This window comes from Leucoraja erinacea, chromosome 7 (genome assembly GCF_028641065.1).
Source record: "Leucoraja erinacea ecotype New England chromosome 7, Leri_hhj_1, whole genome shotgun sequence".
Classification (NCBI taxonomy): Eukaryota; Metazoa; Chordata; class Chondrichthyes; order Rajiformes; family Rajidae; genus Leucoraja; species Leucoraja erinaceus.
Window position 1 is genome coordinate 25,065,320 of NC_073383.1, and position 22,060 is coordinate 25,087,379.

Here is a 22,060-nt window from a genome sequence, read left to right on the forward strand (position 1 = left end):
AATTCCAAGGCTAGATTTAATATTTTGTATGTTAATTGTATTTTGATTAGGGAAAATAATGCATTGTGTCTGATATGACCACATTTGGAGATGTAGTAAATTTAATGTTGTGTTCAATATTAATTTTAATATTGAGTTTTATTGTATTGTTTGGAATATTTATTTTCAAATGTTATAAATAATCTTGGTGGTAATATAATATTGGAGCTTTGGACTAATTTTTTTTCTTCTGTTTTCTTAAATCCAGCCTGCTCCTAATCAGGTTACATTTCACTTGCCTCTTCATCGTTACTATGCCATGTTTCTAAGCAAGGTAAAATTGTGCTCCAAATGATATTATGCTTAATTTGTGAATTCATTTTAACATTAGGAATATTTCACCTTCAAAAAGGTGATGTAAATCTCCTGTGCACTCAGTAAAATTTACAAGATGATTTTTGTTTGCTTGGCCAATACTCTGCCCAAATTTACTTTTATTCAAGTTGGTGAAAAAATAACTGTCAGTAACTGCACAGGAGAACTAAGTGGAAAACTGCTCTGTCCAAATCATAGAGAGTCATTTTCACGAAGGATCGTATCGCGAGTCATATAGATAGAGGCATACAATTACAAAAAAAGTTGATAAATTGAGTTGGTAAAATTGGCAAAACAGTTCCGTATGAAGATAGGTGTGAGTGTTTAAGTGGTAGAAATTAAAGAATAATAGTTTCAATACACTTTAGGGACTTAGAAGGACAAATATGTGGTGCAGCTATTTAAAAACGTGATTGGGCAATATCTGTAATATTGTGAAGTCTGTACAGTAAATGGATATATGGGGCAGATTTACAAATCTTAAGTTGTTATGAATGTTTGCAAATGACAGGGTGGATATCAATGGCATTTGAGGTTGCCTGTGACACCTATTTATTGTAACCTAGTTGTGAGCATGCAAGCTTCTTCTGGCAAACTGCCTCCCAGTTTATTAGTGTGGTCAAGAGCAGTGCAGGGTCTTTTGCAGTGAGAATGCTTGCTTGCATTGCATTGGGAACTGTAGGTCGGTTAGTCTGACTTTGGTGGTTGGTAAGTTTTTAGAGCCCATTATAAAGGATGTGGTTACAGAGTATTTAGAAGTTCACGATAAAATAGGCCGAATTCAGCATGGCTTTGTGAAGGGGAGTTCTTGCCTGACAAATTAGCTGGAATTCTTTGAAGAAGTAAATAGCAGGACAGACAAAGGAGAGTCAGTTGATATTGTATACCTAGATTTTCAGAAAGCCTTTGATAATGTGCCACATGGAAGGCTGCTAAAGAATATGAGAGCCGATGGTATCAAAGGGCAGATACTAGCATGGATATCAGGTTGGCTGGATGGCAGAAGAGTGACAATAAAGGGGGCTTTTTCTGGTTGGCTGCCAGTGACTAGCGGAGTTCCGCAGGGGTCGGTGCTGGGGCCGCTACTTGTATATTATTGATTTGGACAAGGGGTTTGAAGGCTTTGTGGCCATGTTTGCGGATGATATGAAAATTAGTGGAGGAGCAGGTAGTGCAGAGAACGCATTGGCTCTGCAGAAGGACTTGGATAGTTTGGGAGGGTGGGCAGAGAAGTAGCAGATGTAATAAAGTGTAGCGAAGTATGGAGTCATGCATTTTGGTAGTAGGAGTAAAAGCATAGATTATTTTCTAAGTGGGGAGAGAATCCAGAAATTGGAGGTGCAAAGCGATATGGAAGTCCTAACAGGATTAACAGGATTCCTAAAATGTTAATCAGCAGGTCGAATCGGTAGTAAATAAAGCAAATGCAATGCTAGCATTTATTTCAAAAGGGCTTGAGTACAAAAACAAGGATGTAATGCTGAAGCTCTATAAGGCGCTGGTCAGGCCGCATTTTGAATATTGTGAGCAATTTTGGGCACCATATCCAAGGTAGGATGTGCTGGTTCTGGAGAGGATCCAGAGGAGTTTTACAAGAATGATCCCAGGAATGAGTAGGTTAACATATGATGAGCGTTTGATGGCACTGGGCTTATTGGAGTTGGAGTTTAGAAGAATGAGGGGGGACCTCATTGAAACAGACAGAATAGTGAAAGACTTGGATAGAGAATGTGTGGAGAGGATGCTTCCACTAGTGGGGAGTCTAGAGGTCATAGCGTCAGAATTAAGGGACGTTCTTTTATGGAGAAGATGAGGAATTTCTTTAGTCAGAGGATGCTGAATCTGTGTAATTCTTTGCCCCAGAAGGCTGTGGAGGAAAAGTCGGTTGATTTATTGAAGGCAGAGATATAGATAGACACAAAATGCTGGAGTAACTCAGCGGGACAGGCAGCATCTCTGGAGAGAAGGAATGGGTCGAGACCCTTCATCAGACTGGTTAGGGATAAGGGAAACAAGAGATATAGACGGTGATGTGGAGAGATAAAGAATAATGAATGAAAGATATGCAAAAAAATAACGGTGATAAAGGAAACAGGCCATTGTTAGCTGTTTGTAGAGTGATTAGTAAGAGTGTCGGAGACTATGCAGGAGAATGGTGTTAGGAGCGAGAGATAGATCAGTCATGATTGAATGGCGGAGTAGACATGATAGGTTGAATGGCATAATTCTACTCGTATCACTTATGATCTTATGAAATGCTATAGATATCCACCCTGTCATTTGCAAATATTCATAATCTTAGGATCTGTAAACTGCACATTTAAAAAATACGTAAAACACGTCAATAAAAGAGTTCACTTAAATTTCTACTGTTTTGTTTACATGCGCTTGCTGTGCTTTTACTGGATTGAAGTTATAGAGTCAAACAGCACAGAAACAGGGCCTTTGACCCAATTTGCCCATGTCAACCAAGCTGCCCCATCTTATCCCCTTTTGAAAACTTTTGGTCCCATCACCTGCCTGTATTTATCCCTCTAAACCTTTCCTGTTGGTGTGGACAAGTTGGGCCAAAGGGCTGATTTCCATACTGCATGACGCTGAGCATAGATTATCATCCAATAGAGACTTTCTGAAGTATATAATTGTTGTAATATATTTCATTTATTTTTTGCCACAACAGGTCAATGGCAGTATCTCTTAAATTAATTTAATAGATTAAAAAAATTCCATGTAAACAATCTTAAAAAAAGAAAAGTACAAATAACAATCTGCATAATAGTTTAGAATATTCAATGTAACCATTATTTACAGAAATGTGCAAACTTAATATACTTAGGTTTCTAAAATAGTTGTTCATATTTTATATTTCATATTTTAAATACCTTTATAGGCTGTTAGATGCCAACAACTGGATCTCGATTCACTTTTACCAGATCAAGAGATGTTGATGAAAATGATGGTTCATCCACTTCAAATTCAGGTATTTTGATTTCTCTTTGTGACAAAGTTAAAAAACCCCATTCTGGTTGTATCTTTAGCCTGTCTTTAGCCTCTCTAAGTGCATTTGAATATGAATTAATCTCTTTATTGTCATTGCACATGGTACAACAAAATTTATAAGTAAATAGTTACGAAGTTGCCAACTACCATAGCCTACTGAAAAAATTGTAATCTGAAATGTTTTGATGTAACAATCAAATTATGTATAATGGTCAAATATGACAAAATTTGACGGTATATGGTTGTTTTTTGTTCATAATGTTAAAAAAATACACTGTTTTCAAAGTACAGGTGCACAACCTTTTATCCGAAAGCCTTGGGACCAGACACTTTTCGTAATTCAGAATTTTTCGGCTTTCGGAATGGAAGATTTTTAGCGTAGATTTTAACGGCTGGCTCAGTGGTATAGTGCTCGGCTCATATCCGCAAGATCGCGAGTTTGCGCCTCGATCCCGGCAGTTACTCGATCGCGAGTTTGAGTCTTCAATGTAGTTTTTTCTTGCAGAATAGGAGAGAATAGGGAGGGTTAGGCTGGGATCATTCTCTGCGAGATGATCTTAGTGCGGGAGACAAGTGTAGGAGAGGTGTACTGACTGTGTGGGCAGAACTTTGGAAGTGATTGCCCACCATTCTCAAAAGCCGCTGTGTCTCCCTGTCCCTCCAACTCCAGAGGAATCCGCTCCCCGATGGGCTGCTACGGCGACAAGTGGCAGTTTGCCCACAGCCCGAGCTGCGCCACCCCAAGAACAAGACGTACCTTGCACACCATCAGCTTCTGCCCCTATGGGGAGCGTGTTCCTCTGGAGTTGGAGCGGGGCTGGGCTGGAGTTGCTGATCTGGGATCTCCGTGCTCGCAGTGGGCCTGGGGGTCGGCGTCCCGATGAGGGGGCGCAGCTCGGGCTGTGGGGGAACTGCCACTTGTCACTGTAGCAGCCCATCGGGGAGCGGCTTCTGGTGGTCCTGACGTCTCTCAGCTCCTGTCCAGGGGGATGGCCAGAGACGTCAGGATCAACAGGAACCCGCTCCCCGATGGGCCGCTACAGCGACAAGTGGCAGTTCGCCCACAGCCCGAGCTGCGCCCCCTCATCCGCAACCCGGGTTCCTCTGGAGTTGGAGCGGGACTGGGCTAGAGTTGCTGCTGGCTGTGAGTCTCTGGGATCTCCGTGCTTGCAGTCGGTGTCCCGTTGGTCCTGACATCTCCGGCCACTCCCCTGGAATGGAGCTGAGACTGGGAACTGTACCGCCCTTGCCCCCTCCCTCTACAACTGCAAACAACCCCATTCTCCTGCTCACCTGCAAGGGTGGTACAGTTCCCAGTCTCAGCTCCTGTACACGGGGGTGGCCGGAGACGTCATAGCCCGAGCTGCGCCCCCTCATCCGCAACCCCAAGACCAAGACGTACCTTGCACACCATCAGCTTCTGTCCCTACGGGAAGCGTGTTCCTCTGGAGTTGGAACGGGGCTGGGCTGCTGCTGGCTGTGGGTCTCTGGGATCTCCGTGCTTGCAGTGGGCCTGGGGGCCGGTGTCCCGTTGGTCCTGACGTCTCTGGTGACTGGCACTGACCTGCTGGCAACTCTGACGTGAAGACAGTGCAAAGCCCCCACGCCAGTGCAATGGGCGGGGAGCTGGAGAGTGGAGGGAAGGGGTCACACACATGGCTGGGAAGCAGAGGGGTGTAGGTGGGGTGAAACTGAAGGGAGCGACAATCTGCTGCTGCCTGCCCGCTGAGTTAAACAGTTCCCACGCAAGACTCACGATACACTGTGTATCGTGAGTCTACCGTGGTAACTTTTTAACTCAGCGGGCAGGTAGCAACAGATTGTCAATTATTAACTCTCCCGCGCAATATACCCTCACCTTCTCTTTTATGAATGGGGATTTAGTTCCCCTTTCTTCGAGGACCGACCGGAGGTTCAGCTGTCACCTCTGTGGGCTGCCCTCGGTGAACGTCTTCAAGGACCGAAAAAATGTCTGCTATTCGGAGCTTTTCGTTATTTGGAACTTCGGATAAAAGGTTGTGCATCTGTACCTGGATTGAGCAGGTTTTTTTTATTTCCCAGTAACATAATCACGTGAATGCAGTTCATAGATTTTTCCAGCAGGTGTGAGTGCACTTTTTGGGGATTTTTTTTGGAAGTGCAAGCTTCATGTTGCCAGCTAATGATAGCTTTTCAATGCTGCTCTGAGTCTGAGTGACTTTTGAAACAACTTAGAATTATAGTAAATTGTCATAGTGAGGGACGCCATTGTGTCCACACCATCTTTTTTTAAAAAGTACTCTTTCAAATAGCTCCAGTTTTTGTAACTATGTGTGCACACCTTTCGGAATCAGGTGTTCATCCAGGCCATACTCAAATGCTTCCACCACCAATTCAGATAGTTAAGATCTCACCACTCTTTTGGGGGAAAGTGCGTTTTATCACCTTCCATCTAACTGTCAATTATTTCTTGATTCATTAATGCACTGCTAAGGAAAAAAGGTTCTTCCAAATTTGCACTATTCAGACCTTTCATAATATTATACAGCTCAATTAAATGAACCCTCAGCCACCTTTGTTTCAAAACAATCAGAGGCTCTGCTGTTTCCTCTCTTGTTTCTCTTAACAACCTAGAATGCAATTTATCCATGCCAGCCCAATTGTTTACTTTCAAAGATCTTAAACTGCTTAATATGACAAACATAGAGAGACGAAACCTAGAATATTCTATTTTTTTCCTTGTCTACTGGCCCCAGTGTCCTTTCAGCATCCTATCCATGGTTTCACTCCCTGGTTTCCTTTTTGATTTCAAATAATTCCAAAACCTTTCCTTTGCCACCATCTTGTTCTTTGTATATGTATATAAAACATGAATGAGTTTAATTTTATTCTGTTAGTATCTTTGCCAGGCACGATGCTTGCCTTGTATGGGTTTTTCTTTCTTACATTTACATTTTCTACATTTATAGAATTTCAACAATATTGGGCTTGTGATATCTGTTCTTGCATTTTCCTACCCTGTATTCTCAGTAACATCTAATATTCAAGTTTGGGGGACATGTAGTGGGAACATATTGGTTTTGAATATTCACTATTTCCTGAATTGCTTTAGTCATACTGTTAACTGTTTTGGGTGCACTTTTGATAAATTATTTGTGGATTTGGCCTTGTGCCCTTTTGAAAACTTTTATTCATGGTTTATTCCCCTTCCCCCCCCATAACAATACAAAACCTACCTTAAACAGGACATTTTCCAGAGAACCTCCACATTATATTTAACGTGGCATAAATTTGAGGGAAAATTGTACTTGCTGTAATTTTCACCAGTCTGAACAGGTGAATCCTGCTAAGAGCTGCTTCTATCCGCCTTTCACTCCCAGTAGAATTTAGAACTGTCCTAGAGGAAATGCCCAAAATAAATATTTTCTTCAACTGGCTGTCCTGAATTTTGAAAATCGGCACGTACATATTTCCAAATGCACGATCTATTACTGACAGTTTTATAATTAAAATATGCAGATTTTAAATGTTGCATATTCTAATAGATGAGAGATCATTAATTTAAGATTCTTTATTTATTGGTCAGCTCAGGTCGTATTTTGGTTTGAAATTTATGAATATTTAATATGCAAATTAAGCAAAATTTTCCTCTTGTAATGGGTATTAAGGTCTAAGGCTCTTTTACTTTTTATTTTAAATTTAGGCCAGCTTATCAGAAATACACAGCAACATGTGGGTTAGGAATGGCCTGCAGATTAAAGGCCAGGCTATGACTTATGTGCAGTCCCACTTCTGCAATTCTATGATTGATCCAGATATTTTCCTTCTGCAGGTACGCATATATTTAATATTCTGTAATTTGTAGTTTTGTTTTGTTTTGTTTCTTTACTGGAATTTTGATTTAGATTTCTTAAAATGTCACGTAATGATTTTTGTTTTAGTTTTGCATAAGGATGTTAATCTTGGAATATCATTTTTTTTGCCCTTTAGGTTTGTGCTTCCAGACTTGATCCAGATTATTTTGTTTCATCTGTTTTTGAAAGGTGAGTGCAATGAATTTCATGTCAGGATCTTTTTAAAATTATAATTTCATGATTCTCAGAATCATCAGAATATGACTTTGCAATTTTATGACTGTGAATTATATACGAGTACAAAGATGTTGAGAAACATTCCAAGAATATTGGTATTAAGTGCTAAAACAACTAGTGCAAGTATCCCAGGTCTGCACAGTTCTGATTTGTCTGTATGGGGCTAATATTGGGATAAAGTTTGATGCATATGAGATACATTATACATGTTATGATTGTTACAGAATTCAAATAGCAAAGCAGTATAAAAGAATATTCACTGAATTATCAAAGTAATCTTGTGACTTTATCTAGATTTAAAGTGGTGGATCTGTTGACAATGGCATCACAGCATCAAAATGGAGCACTTGATCCAGAACATGAAAGATCTATGCTTGAGGGTGCCTTAACTTTCCTAGTCCTTTTACTCAGTCTACGTATTCACTTGGGTAAGGTCCAATGTTTGTTTTGGGAGGCAGGGGGGGGATAGTGCTGCTGTTAGTCAAGGGTCTATAAGCATCTCTGGAGGAAATGGATAGGTGACGTTTTGGGTCGGGACCCATCTCCAGTCTTAAGAAATGTCCCGACCTGAAACCTCGTCTATCCGCTCCATCTGGAGATGCTGCCTGACCTGTTGAGTTACTCCAGCACTTTGTGGGTTTTTTTTGTAAACCACACAAGGGCACCTGTTCCTTATGTGTCTCATGTTTTTTGGTGATTCTCTTTGTCTCAGGTTGTGGTCTAGTTTCTGTTATCCTTGGCTTTCAATCTAAATTGAAGCATCCAAACATTAAAAAGGAACACTTCTATACTTTCAGTTTCATCATCAGTTTTGTATTTCAACAGCAGAGTATTCTGGAAGGAAAAGGTGTAACATTCAGAACTCTGTCACCGTTTAGGTCAAAACCAATTATATATTATGATGAGAGTTAATGTCAACGGTCAGTTTCAGAAGTTAAGAAAAAGTTTAAAGAACACAATCATAAAAAAATCTCAAAAATCCTCCTGATGTAGGCTTGTTGTTCTCCTTACTTACACATTTCTGTTGTCCTCAAGAAAACACTGGGTTATCCCTAAACTGAAACAAAATTGAACTGCTTGGAGATTGTAGTTTTTCTGATATTTCATTACTCAGGCAGGGCTGCAATCATTTCATGGTGTCGAAAGTGTGACTTTTACAGAATAAATGAGCACTGATTTTTAAATGAATCTACCAATTAAAGTTGATAGTATCTGTCATGATGCCTATATAAAATTATTTGATGTCTATGGGCAGAGCGTCCGAAATTAAGAAAAAGATGAATGGACAGGATCTCAAAAATGGTTATCTTTGGATAACCACGGGTTAAAAGCACAAATTTGATATGCTATTGTTAATGATAAACTGATGTAATCAAGTATCTTAAGCTAAAAGCTACATTTATTCACCTTTGCAGTTAATTAGTGCTTGGTAAATTTATTTCATACCACATGGTATTTAAAACTGGCATCAATCAGCAGAATGGAGGTTTGTTTGAAGGGCAGGAAAGGCAGTTCTGCTCTTCTAGGTCCATATGATAAACAAATGTAATTATCATCTTCAGCCTTACTCGTGTCCTTGGACACCAGTTGTTCCCTGGATGGTTGTTTCATAATTACATTGAGACTGTTCTGCTTCTCCAATGCTGGGCATATCCAAGCCTCAAGACTGGATACTTGAAAATTGCATCATGGTTGAATAGGAGTGTTTGGATTTGTGCACACCCTTTCCTTATGTATCTATTTAACTGTCTATTAACATTTTCAAGTTATTTATCAATTTATTTATATTTGAAATGAACTCTCTTGGCAGAAATTAGCATAAGAATGGCATGGGTGGTAGGTGGACCAACACTATAGTACATCTCAAGTTTTACTTGTTTGTTAACAGTACAGGACATTTAGTCTCCTCTTTGTAATTTGCTAATGTAATTGTTGGAGACACCACCAAGGATATTAATGAAATACCAGTGTGTGATACCCGAGTTGAAGATTTTTAGAAGGTACTAGACCAAGTGCAGACCCGTTGGGTCTGTTTCCCTAACGGCGTTTGCAGGGGGGGCTGCGGCATCACACTCACATTAACCACCCCCCAAACACACAGGTGGGGGGAGGGGAGGTGGAAACGTGACAGATTTGGGAGGGAAAGGAGAGTGGGGTAGGAGGTGAGAGAGGGGGATGGGGAGAGAGACGTGGGGGAGGAGGGGATGGGGTATATTAGCCATGGGTTGACAAAATGGTCTCTTATCCAGAACCTGATTAACTATTTTTGATCTACTTGGTGATTTCTTTATGGAAACATTTTGAACCATCCTCCTGAAATGAGTTTTAGGTTTATTGTTGTCATGTGCACTGAGGAACAGTGAAAAGCTTTGTTTTTCATTCTATCAAATCAATTCCAATAAAACGATACATTAGGCAGCACAATGGCTTAGCGGTAGAGCTACTACCTTACAGCACCAGAGACCCGGGTTCGATCCTGACTACGGGTGATTGTCTGTACAAAGATTGTACGTTCTCCCCGTGACCTGCATGTGCTTTCTCCGAGATCTTCGGTTTCCTCCCACACTCCAAAGACCCACGGGTTTGTAGGTTAATTGGCTTGGTATAACTGTATAAGTGTAAAATTGTCCCTTGTGGGTGTAGAGTAGTGTTAATGTGTGGGGATCGCTACTCGGTGGGCCGAAGGGCCTGTTTCCACAATGTATCCCTAAACTAAACTAAACATAAATACAATCAAGCTACATTCAATTACAATAAGGAGAGCAAAGGGAAAATACAGAATGCAGATTATAATTCTCAACTTTGTAGCACAACAATTTCAGAGACAGTCTCTGAGGTAGAGGAGAATCACACTGTATCCTAATTATGGAAGAACAATTCAGAAGAATCGATTGTAAGCCTGTATTGTCTTTTTGCTCACTGGTTAGCAGGCAACAAAAAGCTTTTCACTGTACCTCGGTACATGTGACAAGAAACTAACCTCAACTGAGAAGCCTGATGACAGACGGGAAGAACAGCAATGTATTTTTCTTTTTAATTTAGCAATTTTCTCTGTAAGAGTAAAATTATTCTATTTCACTCAATCTTTTAATTAAGCAAGATAGATGTAACAAGAAAATACCTTGGGTCAAACCAAAATGAGCCAAGGCTAATGCTGAAGAACGACCTGGTAAAGAGTAGTGTATATATGGAAGAGCACAGAGATAAATTAATTGCACATGAATTATGCATAGTTCTCTGTACTTTTGGACAACTTGTTTAGTTAGTAGCCATACTAGCACATTATTTTATTCAGCCCCATACTAAATAAATGTAATTTTGTTCACACATGGTTTTGCTGTTTTAATATCAAATTTTCTTTGTCTTTATGGCAAGGGTTTCATGTTGCGAACATTTAAAAAAATATATAGAATTGCATCATCAAAAAATTGGATAAAAAATTTAAATGCCTGGACTGTCATGACACTTTTCAAGACAACTTGTTGAAAAGCAACAAGTGTGAAAATACTTTATGTTTACCACATTCTGTAAATACCAGATCTCTATGAGCTGTGATAAATTTCACAGCATTATTTTTTTGTTGAGTCAGACTATTTCATTTTAGTTCTGCGCTGTAAATGTTGTGCAGTAATGAATTGTGTCAAAAATGACAACTTGTATTTGTATGGATCTGCAGATTTGTTTTTAAGTGCCTTAATATTTTATTCATTTTCATTTCAGGAATGACAGATGATGAGATCCTGAGGGCTGAAATGGTGGCACAACTGTGCATGAGTGACAGAACACACAGTACATTATTAGACTTAATATCCTTTTGATGCAGATCTGAATTTGGTATAGCTAATTAAACAATAAATGCAGACCAATACATCAACTTCAGATTTTATAGCGATTAATTTTCTCAGTGCCCTCTGCATAATTTACAGTTTGCAAATAATCATGTCCAATAATTGAACATTAAATTGCTGGTTGCCAGGGAAATAGATGACTAAGCATGAAATAATGTTGGTCAATCTGCTGCTGGCATTGCTGAATTTTAGAAAGCACTTTTCTTGGATAAACTATTCCTCTAGTTTTTTTTTTCATTGAATGTTGTTGGAAATGAATGTTGTTGGATTTACAAAATCCAGCAGTCTTATGGAACAATGTGCCAACATAATATAATTTAAATTACCCTATTTCAGATCAGTAAGCCCCTATTTATGTTGTCATGTACATTCCTCCGAAATCTTGCGTTTATATTTGCCTAATTGCTTTCAGATCCCTCTTCCTACAACTTCTGTACTTCTTGCCTTCATTTTCTGGTGTTAAAGCCTCAAGCATTGTCATTGGCTTTAATTTAGACATACAGCGCGGAAAAAGGCCCTTCGGCCCACCGAGTCCGCACCGACCAGCGACCCCCCGCACATTAACACTACCCTATACACACTAGGGACAATTTTACATTTATACCAAGCCAAATCTGTATGTCTTTGGAGTGTGGGAGGAAACCGAATCTCGGAGAAAACCCACGCAGGTCACGGGGAGAACATGCAAACTCTGTGCAGACAAGCACCTGTAGTCAGGATCGAACCCGGGTCTCTGGCGCTGTAAGGCAGTAGCTCTACCGCTGCGCCACTGTGCCGACTTGGCTGACTTTTTCGAAGATTTGATAAACAGTAAAATTAATGTCAAAATATTCAAAATGAATTTTAAATAATTCCTAATTTTGAACTAAAAATATTTACTAATCCACATGGGTTTTCTCCGGATGTTCTGGTTTACTACCACCCAGAGAGTTGTGAACGTGGAATTCTTTGCCTCAGAAGGCAATGGAGGCCAATGCTCTGGATGCATTCAAAAGAGAGATAGAGCTCTTAGGGCTAGCGGAATATGGGATATGGTGAGAAGGCAGGAACGGGGTATTGATTGTGGATGATCAGCCATGATCACATTGAATGGTGGTGCTGGCTCGAAGGGGTGAATGGCCTACTCCTGCACCTATTGTCTTTGTATCTATCTATGTATGTATATCCCAAAGACAGGAGGGTTTGTAGGTTAGTTGGTCTCTGTAAATTGCCCAAATTATGTTAAGAGTGGATGTGAAAGTAGGATAACATAGAACTTGTGTGAATTGATGGTCAATGTGGACTCAGTGGGCAAGAATCCGTTTCCAGGTTGTATCGCTAAACTAATTTAAAGTAATCAAACACATTCGGATGAGCTTCAAAAGCTGAATTCGAAATCTTTAAACAATTATTCCCCTGTGATGCTTGCAGGAATTGTATGCATGCACAAGCCTTGTAAGGTAGTATACGTTAAAAGTTTAGTATCTGTGGCATATTGTATTCACTGTATTGTTAATACCTATGCAATGAATTCATAATTGCAGGCCACTAGATGGCACTGCGATGCAATGCTACACAATCACAAGGAAATGTGATAACAAAACCATCTCAAGTCAATTACAAATGGGCTTGTTTTTCCTGAGAAATTATGGCAACTCCAAATGGAACTGCACACATTTTATCCTTATTTGTATTGGGAAGCATGGGAGTTCTGCACAACAATGGGTGGAACTGTGGCACACCGGTAGAGCTGCTGCCTCAGTGCAGGAAACCCGGATTAGATCCTAACTGGGGGGGTGGGGGCTGATGTATGGTTTGTATGTTATCCCTGTGACTGTGGGTTTTCTTCGGGTACTCTGGCATCCTCCCATATTCCCAAGGCGTGCAGGTTAATTGTCTTTGGTGTGTAGGGCATAGAATAGTGTATGGATGAATTGGCAGGCCGAAGGGCCTGTTACCACACTGTATCTCACTAAATACTCTACATTTATGTATGTGGATTCAAAAGGAACTGCATATGCTGGAATCTTGAGTTGGAGGGCCATAGTGGGTCAGAGAGCATCTGGAGGGGTGCTTAGTTCCTCTAGTACTTTGTGATTGTGGGTGTTGTCAATTTTTTGAGGACTTTGCTGAGGTGTTGCAGATTGTTTCTCTTTAATCATATGCTGAATACTTCCATCATTTCAGTTTTTTATTTTTGTTTTCTGGCATCTGCGGTGTTTTTTTGATTCTATCACCATCTTTTGAAATTATTTATTTTGCTCTTTTGAATCAGAGCTGTGATGAGGTCCAGAGCTGAGTGGTCCTGGGAGAGATGGAACTGGGTGTCATTCAGCAGATTATTGGCAAGAAAGTGCCACTGTTGATGCATCATCCATCACGTTGCTAATAATTTGGAGGTAATTAGGTGGACTAGATATGTCCTGCTATTTTTTAACTGGACATTGTTTAGCAATAATAAACATTGTTAGATTGGTGATTGCTCTCCAATTACAGGAATAGAGTATAGGTGTGGCTAGTTCTCAAATATAAATCGTCTTTACTATGGATGGGATATTGTCCTGTGACATGTCCTGTATCTAGTACTTTAAACTAATTACATAGAGTTAATATGACTGACGACAATAGGGCTTGTTAAGTGCCGTAGATCTCGGGAGGAAGACAAGATGAGTTATCCACGTAGCAGTACTCGCTAAATGTGTTTGTGAAAATGTCATCCTTGTGTTTAGTATTCTCATGCTGGATGCTGCCATTGTTGAGGGCGCAGTGTGTTCTTGTCACCTACTTCATGTGTTAGCTGTTTAATTATTCATCGACATTCACAACTGGATATGGTAAGATTGCAGGCTTTTTCTAGATCCATTAGTTGTGTGATTGCTCAACTTTGTCTTATTACATGCTGCTTCTACATGTACACATGGATCTCAAAGAAAGTTTGAATACTAAAGGAGAATTTATGAAGCTAAGTTAATCAATAATTTCCTTTAGATATGATTTCAATATTTGCTAAGGTGTCTTTAGAGCATGAATGAGAGTGCACATATTTTTAAAAGAAAGATTTGGTTTTTTTTTTAACAAAAATGTGTTTCATTACTGCAAAAATATCTTGCTGTAACTTGAATATATGTTATCTAACTTGAATATATTGTTTATGCTGATATGTTATTTTCTTAACTAAATTTGTACATTCCTGAAAATCCCAACCCAAAGAGTGGTATTATCCCAGGTAGCTACTATTTTGAAAACATGCTTTCAGCTGTAGCTGATTTTAAAGCACCAGTGTTTGAACCAGGAGGTTCTATGCAGCAAGGGATGTACACACCCAAAGGTATGTCATGGCAATTTGCATTGGTTCATTAAAATATTGCTGATACTGGTGAGAAATGTTTGCGTGCATTACAATAGTTTGCAAATCTTTAATGTGTTTCATTTTAACATTGTTATTTTTTTATTATTATTTTAAACCTGTTTCTTATTTTAAATCATTTCAGTTTTTGTAATTACTCTAGATTAATGCCATGAGTTTGAAACAAAAGTTATCTTTCTTCAAAATGGTTGACAGCATTTGGATCAATAGTTACTTAAATTGCACCTATTTAAAAAATAAAGATTACTGTTTTGAGTGGTAAGACAGAGCTATTTGTTCTGTCATAATTTTCACTGTTCAGACAGAAGATGGCAGTATGAGCTTTCAGTTCCAAATGCTTCAGCAAACTCCGAATGCAAAAGGACTCATTTAAAAAATCTCATTAGTATTACATTTATTATCTGCTATTGTTAAATTGTATTTTATTTGCTGTCTACAGTTTTGAAGAATTCACCCAGGGTTGGTTGTAATAGCTAGAAGGTTTACCAGGATGATGCCTGGTTTAGGGGCTGTTTACCTGCAGGAACAGGTTGGATTGTTCTCTCTGGAATGCCGGAGATTGAGGGGAGACCTGATAGTAGTATATAAAATTATGAGAGGCTTAGATGGGGTTGACAGTCAGAACTATTTTCCTGTAATGGAAAAATCAAATACGAGAGGGCCTAAATTTAAGGTGAGAGGGACACAGGTTAAAAGAGATGTGCGGGGCACGTATTGTTTACACAGAGGGTGGTGATCGAGACATATAGTGACGTTTAAGAGATTTTTGGATAGGCGTATGGATATGTAGGGAATGGAAGGATATCAATTATGTTCAGGAGGATAAGAATTGGCTTTGGCATCATGTTTAACATCGACATTATGGGGTGAAGGGCCTATTCTTCTGCTGTGTTCTACGTTCTATGAAAGGTTGGACAGACTTGGATTGTTTTATCTGGAGTGTCGGAGGCTGAGGGGTGACCTAATGGAAGTATTTAAAATTGTGAGAGACATTGCAGATAGTGAGATGGAAATGTTAAATACTAGAGGGCATAGGTTTAAGATGAGAGGGGGAGGTTTAAAGAAGATTTACAAGGCAAAATGTTCTTTACACTGTGTGGTAGGTGCCAGGAACACACTGCCTGGGGTGGGAGTAGAAGCATCAAGGGGCATTTAGATAGACACAAGAATAGACAGGGAATGGAGGGATGCGCATGTGCAGGCAGATGCCATTAGTTTAAATTGGCAACATAGCCGGCACAGACGTGGGCCAAGGGGTCCATTCCTGTGTAGCACTTTTCTCTATTCTATAGTTAGGAAATTAAAATAGTTTTCATGTCTGCATTTGATTGTTACCTAACGATCTAGTTGGATGTAAAATTGTTAGCCAGGCTACTGAAAAGAATAATTGCAGAAATTGATTTCAGATATATGACATGGTTGATGAATAGGATGTACAAAATCATACCCCTGCCTTTTAAAGGGGTGCTCACATTTAAAGTCTTGTCCTATTGAGAGCATTTAATTTGCTTTTCATTAAACTTAATTATTGTCATTCTGTTTATTCACATTCTGCAAGTTGTATGTTTTTGTAAAAGTTCTGGATTACATTTACTCATTGACATTTGATAAATATATTGATTAAAAAAGAGGTTTATGCAAAGTTTTAAGAAGGAACTGCAGATGCTGGAAAATCGAAGGTAGACAAAAATGCTGGAGAAACTTAGCGGGTGAGGCAGCATCTATGGAGTGAAGGAAATAGGCAACTTTTTGGGTCGAAACCCTTCTTCAGACTGATGTGAGAGGAGGGGTGGGGGCGGAAGAAGAAAGGAAGAAGTGGAGCCAGTGGGCTGAGGGAGAGCTGAGAAGGGAAGGTTGGATTAGAATAATTAAGTGACCAGATTGAAATGCATTGACCTTTTTAATATATTTATTAATCGAGAGGTCCATTAAAAGGAAGCATTTAGTCAAGCTTCTTTAAAAATCTGTTATCTTACCTGTAGTTGGCAAATCCATTAATGTGATTCTATCCTTTGCTCAGCTGATGTCTGGGATCTTGAGTTTGACCCAATAATGGTGATTCTAAGAACAGTATATCGCAGAGATGTTCAGTCTGCAATGGATAGATATATGGGATTGTGAGTATCTTTTCAATTGCACAGCATTGTATTGTATACGATGCATTATTACACATTGTGTTCACAATATTTTTTATCTGGTTGAATATATAAATACTTATTTATTTCAAATGGGCTCCCTCACTAAACTGGAAATTAGGAAGACTTATTTAAGTCTTAAGAAAATTTAATAATGCATTTTCTGTAAACAAGATGTTACTATAAAGCATATTGTTTAATACAACCAATTACAAGTTGTATAAGCTATCATGAAGTAATTTTACATTTTTTCCCTCAAAATTATTTTTCCTGCTAACATTGCTAATTATGGAATTATAAGCACCTACCACTATCCCATATAGTTCCATATTCTACCTTCAGAGTTCAACCAAGTTTAGAAGAACAAAGTTAAACAAGAACATAGTAAAAACTATGAGCAGCATTTGTAACTTTTCAACTTGCACTGCATGTTGCATTTTCTGTTTGGTTGTAATCAGTACAAATTGGACATGGTGTTCATATTCTGGAAAAGATAGAAGAAAAAGAGCTAACTTCCAATTTGTTCTGCTGAATATTGTGGAATAGAAACCAACCAATTTCTGGACAGTGGACTTTTAATGTAGTTACTTTAAAGAAAAACAAAGTAGTGGGTATAGTGAACTAGATTCTTCTTAACCACCAAATTCTCACTGCTCTAGATATTTCCACTCATCTATTCATTAAGTCAAATGTTGCTCTTGTGGAATTGCTAGGATTCCAACTGAATTTCGTGGTTAAGAACTGTTTGCTTGACAAGACATGATTAGTGTTTAGTAACCTAACTCTGAATACAGCTTAATTGTGTAATCATTTTCCTGCCACTGTCAAAGCTGGAAATTAATGTGTTGGATATGTTATTTTTAATCCTTCAACCCCTCAAATCCCTCTGACAGCTTCAAGTGAAGCTCTGACCGTCAAGATCTTAGTTATCAACTGCTGCTGGTTCAATGTGAGAGTACACGCTGTTTTTTTTGGTTTTTTTCCCACTGAGGATTACAGTTCTGCTTGTGCTAAGCAACCGGCCAGGAATTCAGACCTGGCAGGTGATTGGACCATAGAGTACAGCTGTATATTGCGTGGCTAGAGTCACTTTAGATGCTTACCATAATCACAGAGAGAATCTTCATTGGATGCTTATTTTTACTTCCCTTGGTTAAGTTACTGAGGATCCCAATTATAAGACCACAAATAGGCACTAGAGTTTTGAAGGAGTGTTATTAATGCTGGGTATAGTGTAGGCAGCGTGACATGAAGAATAGAGACACAAGATTGCTGATGTGGGAATCTTGAGCAAAAAGGAAACTAGAGGAACTGAACAGGCCAGGCAGCATCAGTGGAGAAAATGGGCAAATTACATTTCAGTTGGGAGTGTTCTTCAGACTGATGAAGCATTGTGGAGGACATAAGCTCATCTCGACCCAAAACGCCATCTGTCAATTTCTCTGTCCAGTTGCTGCCTGGTCTGCTGAATTCCTCCAGCACTTTGTTTTATAACATGAAGAATGTTTATCCATTTTGCTGTTAATTTTAGATTGCTGATTGTAACGTTTTGGCTGTGTAACACTAAGGCTAGTAGAAGTGTATGGCAATTGGATTTGGAAAATAAATTGTGGAGCACAGAAGTACAGAACATAACAATTGATTAAATTCTACTAAAAATGGCAAAAGCCCAGCAAATCAGACAGCATCTGTAGAGAGAGAAAAACGGAGGTATATCAAAACTGTCAAGAGTTTGAAAAGCAATTTTAAAAAAAGCTGCAGTTACTGGAAATATGGGGGAAAAACAGTTAATATGAGACACAGATCTGTACAGATTTACATTTGGTGAAAGGCAAGTTGCATTTTTGAAAAATAAAATCCATCTTTTGTTTTGGGATATTGTTTTAAACAGGCACATAAAGGCCACTTGGATGTTGTTGATGAAGAAATTAGCAATTCGTGCAAAGCCTATTGCTGTTGTGATTTTTGATATATAGCCTGTCATTTTGACAAAACATTGCATAGATTTCACATTAGAACAATTTAATTGTAAATTCCACAGTCACTCCCTGGGGCACATATGGGCCATTGAAAACAGGTAGAAACACTTCTGTCGTCATTATCTTTTGCATGTGAGTTTATTATTTCCATTTATGTGAGGTATTTAGAAACAAAAGCAAATACTTTTATTTCCTCCCTTGGTTAGCTATGACTTCTACTGGTTTATGTATATTTTCCATTTATTAATATATATATATATCATGTTATACTCTTGACAGCTTAAAGCAAACTGGAAAATTTGACGGTAACCCATGGCCACCCTATCGGGAGAGAGCATTTTTAAATCCCAGCTACAAAGGTCTAATGCGAATATTGCACTGTAAAACTTTGCACATTGTGCTGTTTACTCTTCTTTACAAGGTAAATAATATGCGTACATACTGTATAATGTATTGATTTATCTGAGCATATCATTTCAGGTCATATAGTAATTACTGAATGTCAGGCAGTCCCATTTTACATAAAGGTTCCGTTCCTGAGAATTGTTTGTTAACAGATTTCTCTCTGTCAGAAATGTATGTGTTCTATTATAACCCATATTGTTAAATTTATACTTGGTGTAATTATTTCATTTCATTCAATAATCACTCCAACACTACTCATAATTTAAATATTTAGTCATCAATAAATACCATGAAACATGTTATTATTATTATTACACGTTGAAAACTGCTTTAAATATGTATGGGAGAATTTGCGTAAAGTCATATTACCATAAGTCGGGTCATTCGTAAGTTGCATTTCAGTGTTAATGCTAAACATCTTGTCCTCTGGTCCCATCACAAGAACAAGGTCCACCTCTAATCAAATGTGGCAGGCAATAACAGTCATAAGAAATTAGAATTGAATTTTGTTTCATCTCAGATATCGCAAAAAGTATATTTGTCTATCAGTGTTAGTCAAATAATGCTAATTAATTCAAATCTTCATGGGTTGGTGATTATTAATTATATTTGATGTGTTTGCAGTATAATTTTGGATGCTTGAAGCATTATTGTAAATTGGAATTCATTGCATTGCTTTAAATTTCAAATTTTTAAGGAATTTCTTACATCTGCATCTGTTATGTTAAATTATATATTTTTTCGCAGTATCAAATGATCAAAGTACTGACTGTACAATCCTTTGTAAAGTAGAGAAATAGTCACCAATCCTGCTGTTATATTGGGGTATTTGAATCTGACTATGAAATGAATTATACATTGAAAAAGATTAAATGTTAGTTTTTGGATTGTGGCTTACTTTTATAGATATCGATGGATCACCAGAACATGTCTGAACATATACTGTGTATGGTATTAAACTTGATTGAATTGGGCCTTGACAACTTACCAGAAGAAACTATTGAAGAGGAGGTGGGTGAAACTGCTGTATAAAAAATGTCAGGGAAGTCTTTGTGCAATATCAAGCATGTTAGAGGATTAAACTGGAATATGTAGAACATAATTTATTCCTTCTATACATGTTGGAAATTCTTAGCCTTTGATCAGGTATAGTCTGACAATTGGAGACCGTGGTTTTCTTGTTCCAATGCTGAAATGTATAAAATTTACTAAGTATGACTGAGAGGAAAAGAGTTATGGATTAACTTACCCTGTCTTCTACTGAGGAGATGCCTCGTGTAAAAGGGATGCTTTTTAAAGAACTCTAATATTGTTACAATTTGTGAAAGTTTAGCTGTTTAGTTTTCAGTGAAATGGTCTCCATATTTTCTGAGGAACAAAACATTGATTAATTAATAGTAATCTGCCTGTAGATTTGAGTTTAGCACTGAATTAAGCTACAAAGTTTCATTAAAAGTGTGGGCCTTACAGTGCAGCCTAATGATATGCAGACCAAAGCATTTATTGTTCACTAATTGGTGATTAAGCAAAGTAAAATATTGGTGTTTTACAAATGGAATATATCAACATGTAAAGTGGAAAAGCCGATGTTAAAAATACCAATGCAGTACTAGGATATTAGAATTTTAATTTATTCAATAAAATTAAACTGTCTTTTGACATGGCAAACTGTTTACTTTAACCTGTTTTAGTATTAACCCATTTGTCAAAAATCATTTATTATAACGTAAAACTGGAATTTTCAGGAAAAAATAACCAGAAGTTAAAAGAAGTATAGTCTAGTGTTAATTTTCCAAGTTAAATATAATGGCAATGAATGCCTTGGGGGTACTAGGACAGGTGGCATAACTGCTCGTTTTATACTTGAATACCCCTGATGCCCTTAGGCAATTGAGCAGGTGTTCTGAGTAAAATATGGTGCAAAACACTGTCAGCCAGCAGAAAAGGAAAATTGTCCACCAGAAAATTTAACAACCCTTGTAATTAAACCCAAGTTTGTTTTACACCAAAAACTCAGTTTTAAGAATGTGCTGTAAAAAAAAGAATGACCAAAATGCGATTTCAATGTTTTCACACTGTTGGACTGCGGAAACAATTTGTACCATATTACCATCTTAACATAAAATAATGTTTGAATTTTAACCTGAAAATACCTTGTGTACAGTGGCACATTTATAAACATCTAAGAACTGTAATATGAGCCACTCTTCAGCCCCACATACCTGTTCCACCATTCATTAAGGCCATTAGCTGATCTGATCATTGGTCTGAGCTCTGCTTTCTTTCCTGATTCCCATAATCGTGTTTCATACACATTAAATATCTGTCTAATATAGGTAGATTTTGTTCAGAAATTACGATGTTGTAATATAATTCCAAGGCATTTCAGAGAAATGTAGGGAGAAATATAATGAAACAATCAATTTGCACTTTTGTATATCATGCAGTTTTGAGATTGTTTCAGAGACAGACTTGCAGGTGGATTAAAGTGGTCAAGAAGTCAAGCCCTAGATTGATGAATAGCATAAATCTCAAGCAGTGATGAATCCAACTTGCTAAAGACCAGCTGGTTCTTCCCCACCATAACAATGAACATTAGTAACAATGCAGCTAAAAGGTGAAGTCAGAAGCAGGGTATTTTACAATGAGTGCTTCACCTCCTGCAGAATCAGGAGGTAAAGGACTCATTGCAAAATACTCTGTTTCTGACTTCACCTTGTAGTTGCAGAATCAGGAGATAAAAGCCTCCTCAAGGTGAAATCATAAATATAAATGAATACCAACCATTCATATGGCTGAGTGCAATTAGAACTTTAAATACTTAAGGCAGAGTGGTACAATTGACTGGGACTTTTCAGACTGGCCTCAGTCCATCTCTTTCATCTTGAAAAATGGCTTAACAACCATTAAATTTGATGGGACT

General features: G+C 38.2%; 1 protein-coding gene across 3 annotated transcripts in view; it reads left to right on the forward strand.

Moving 5' to 3' along the window:
• The window catches only part of ubr3 (ubiquitin protein ligase E3 component n-recognin 3), a 181,337-nt gene that overhangs the window by 44,609 nt on the left and 114,668 nt on the right, over positions 1-22,060 (forward strand). For all 3 annotated transcript variants that reach the window (XM_055638004.1, XM_055638005.1, XM_055638006.1), the window contains exons 12-21: positions 248-313; positions 3,245-3,334; positions 7,037-7,165; positions 7,324-7,376; positions 7,719-7,852; positions 11,145-11,230; positions 14,438-14,579; positions 16,639-16,735; positions 19,012-19,153; positions 20,044-20,148. In XM_055638004.1, the coding sequence (XP_055493979.1) occupies positions 248-313; positions 3,245-3,334; positions 7,037-7,165; positions 7,324-7,376; positions 7,719-7,852; positions 11,145-11,230; positions 14,438-14,579; positions 16,639-16,735; positions 19,012-19,153; positions 20,044-20,148 (1,044 nt within the window). The remainder of the gene's footprint in view (positions 1-247; positions 314-3,244; positions 3,335-7,036; positions 7,166-7,323; positions 7,377-7,718; positions 7,853-11,144; positions 11,231-14,437; positions 14,580-16,638; positions 16,736-19,011; positions 19,154-20,043; positions 20,149-22,060) is intronic.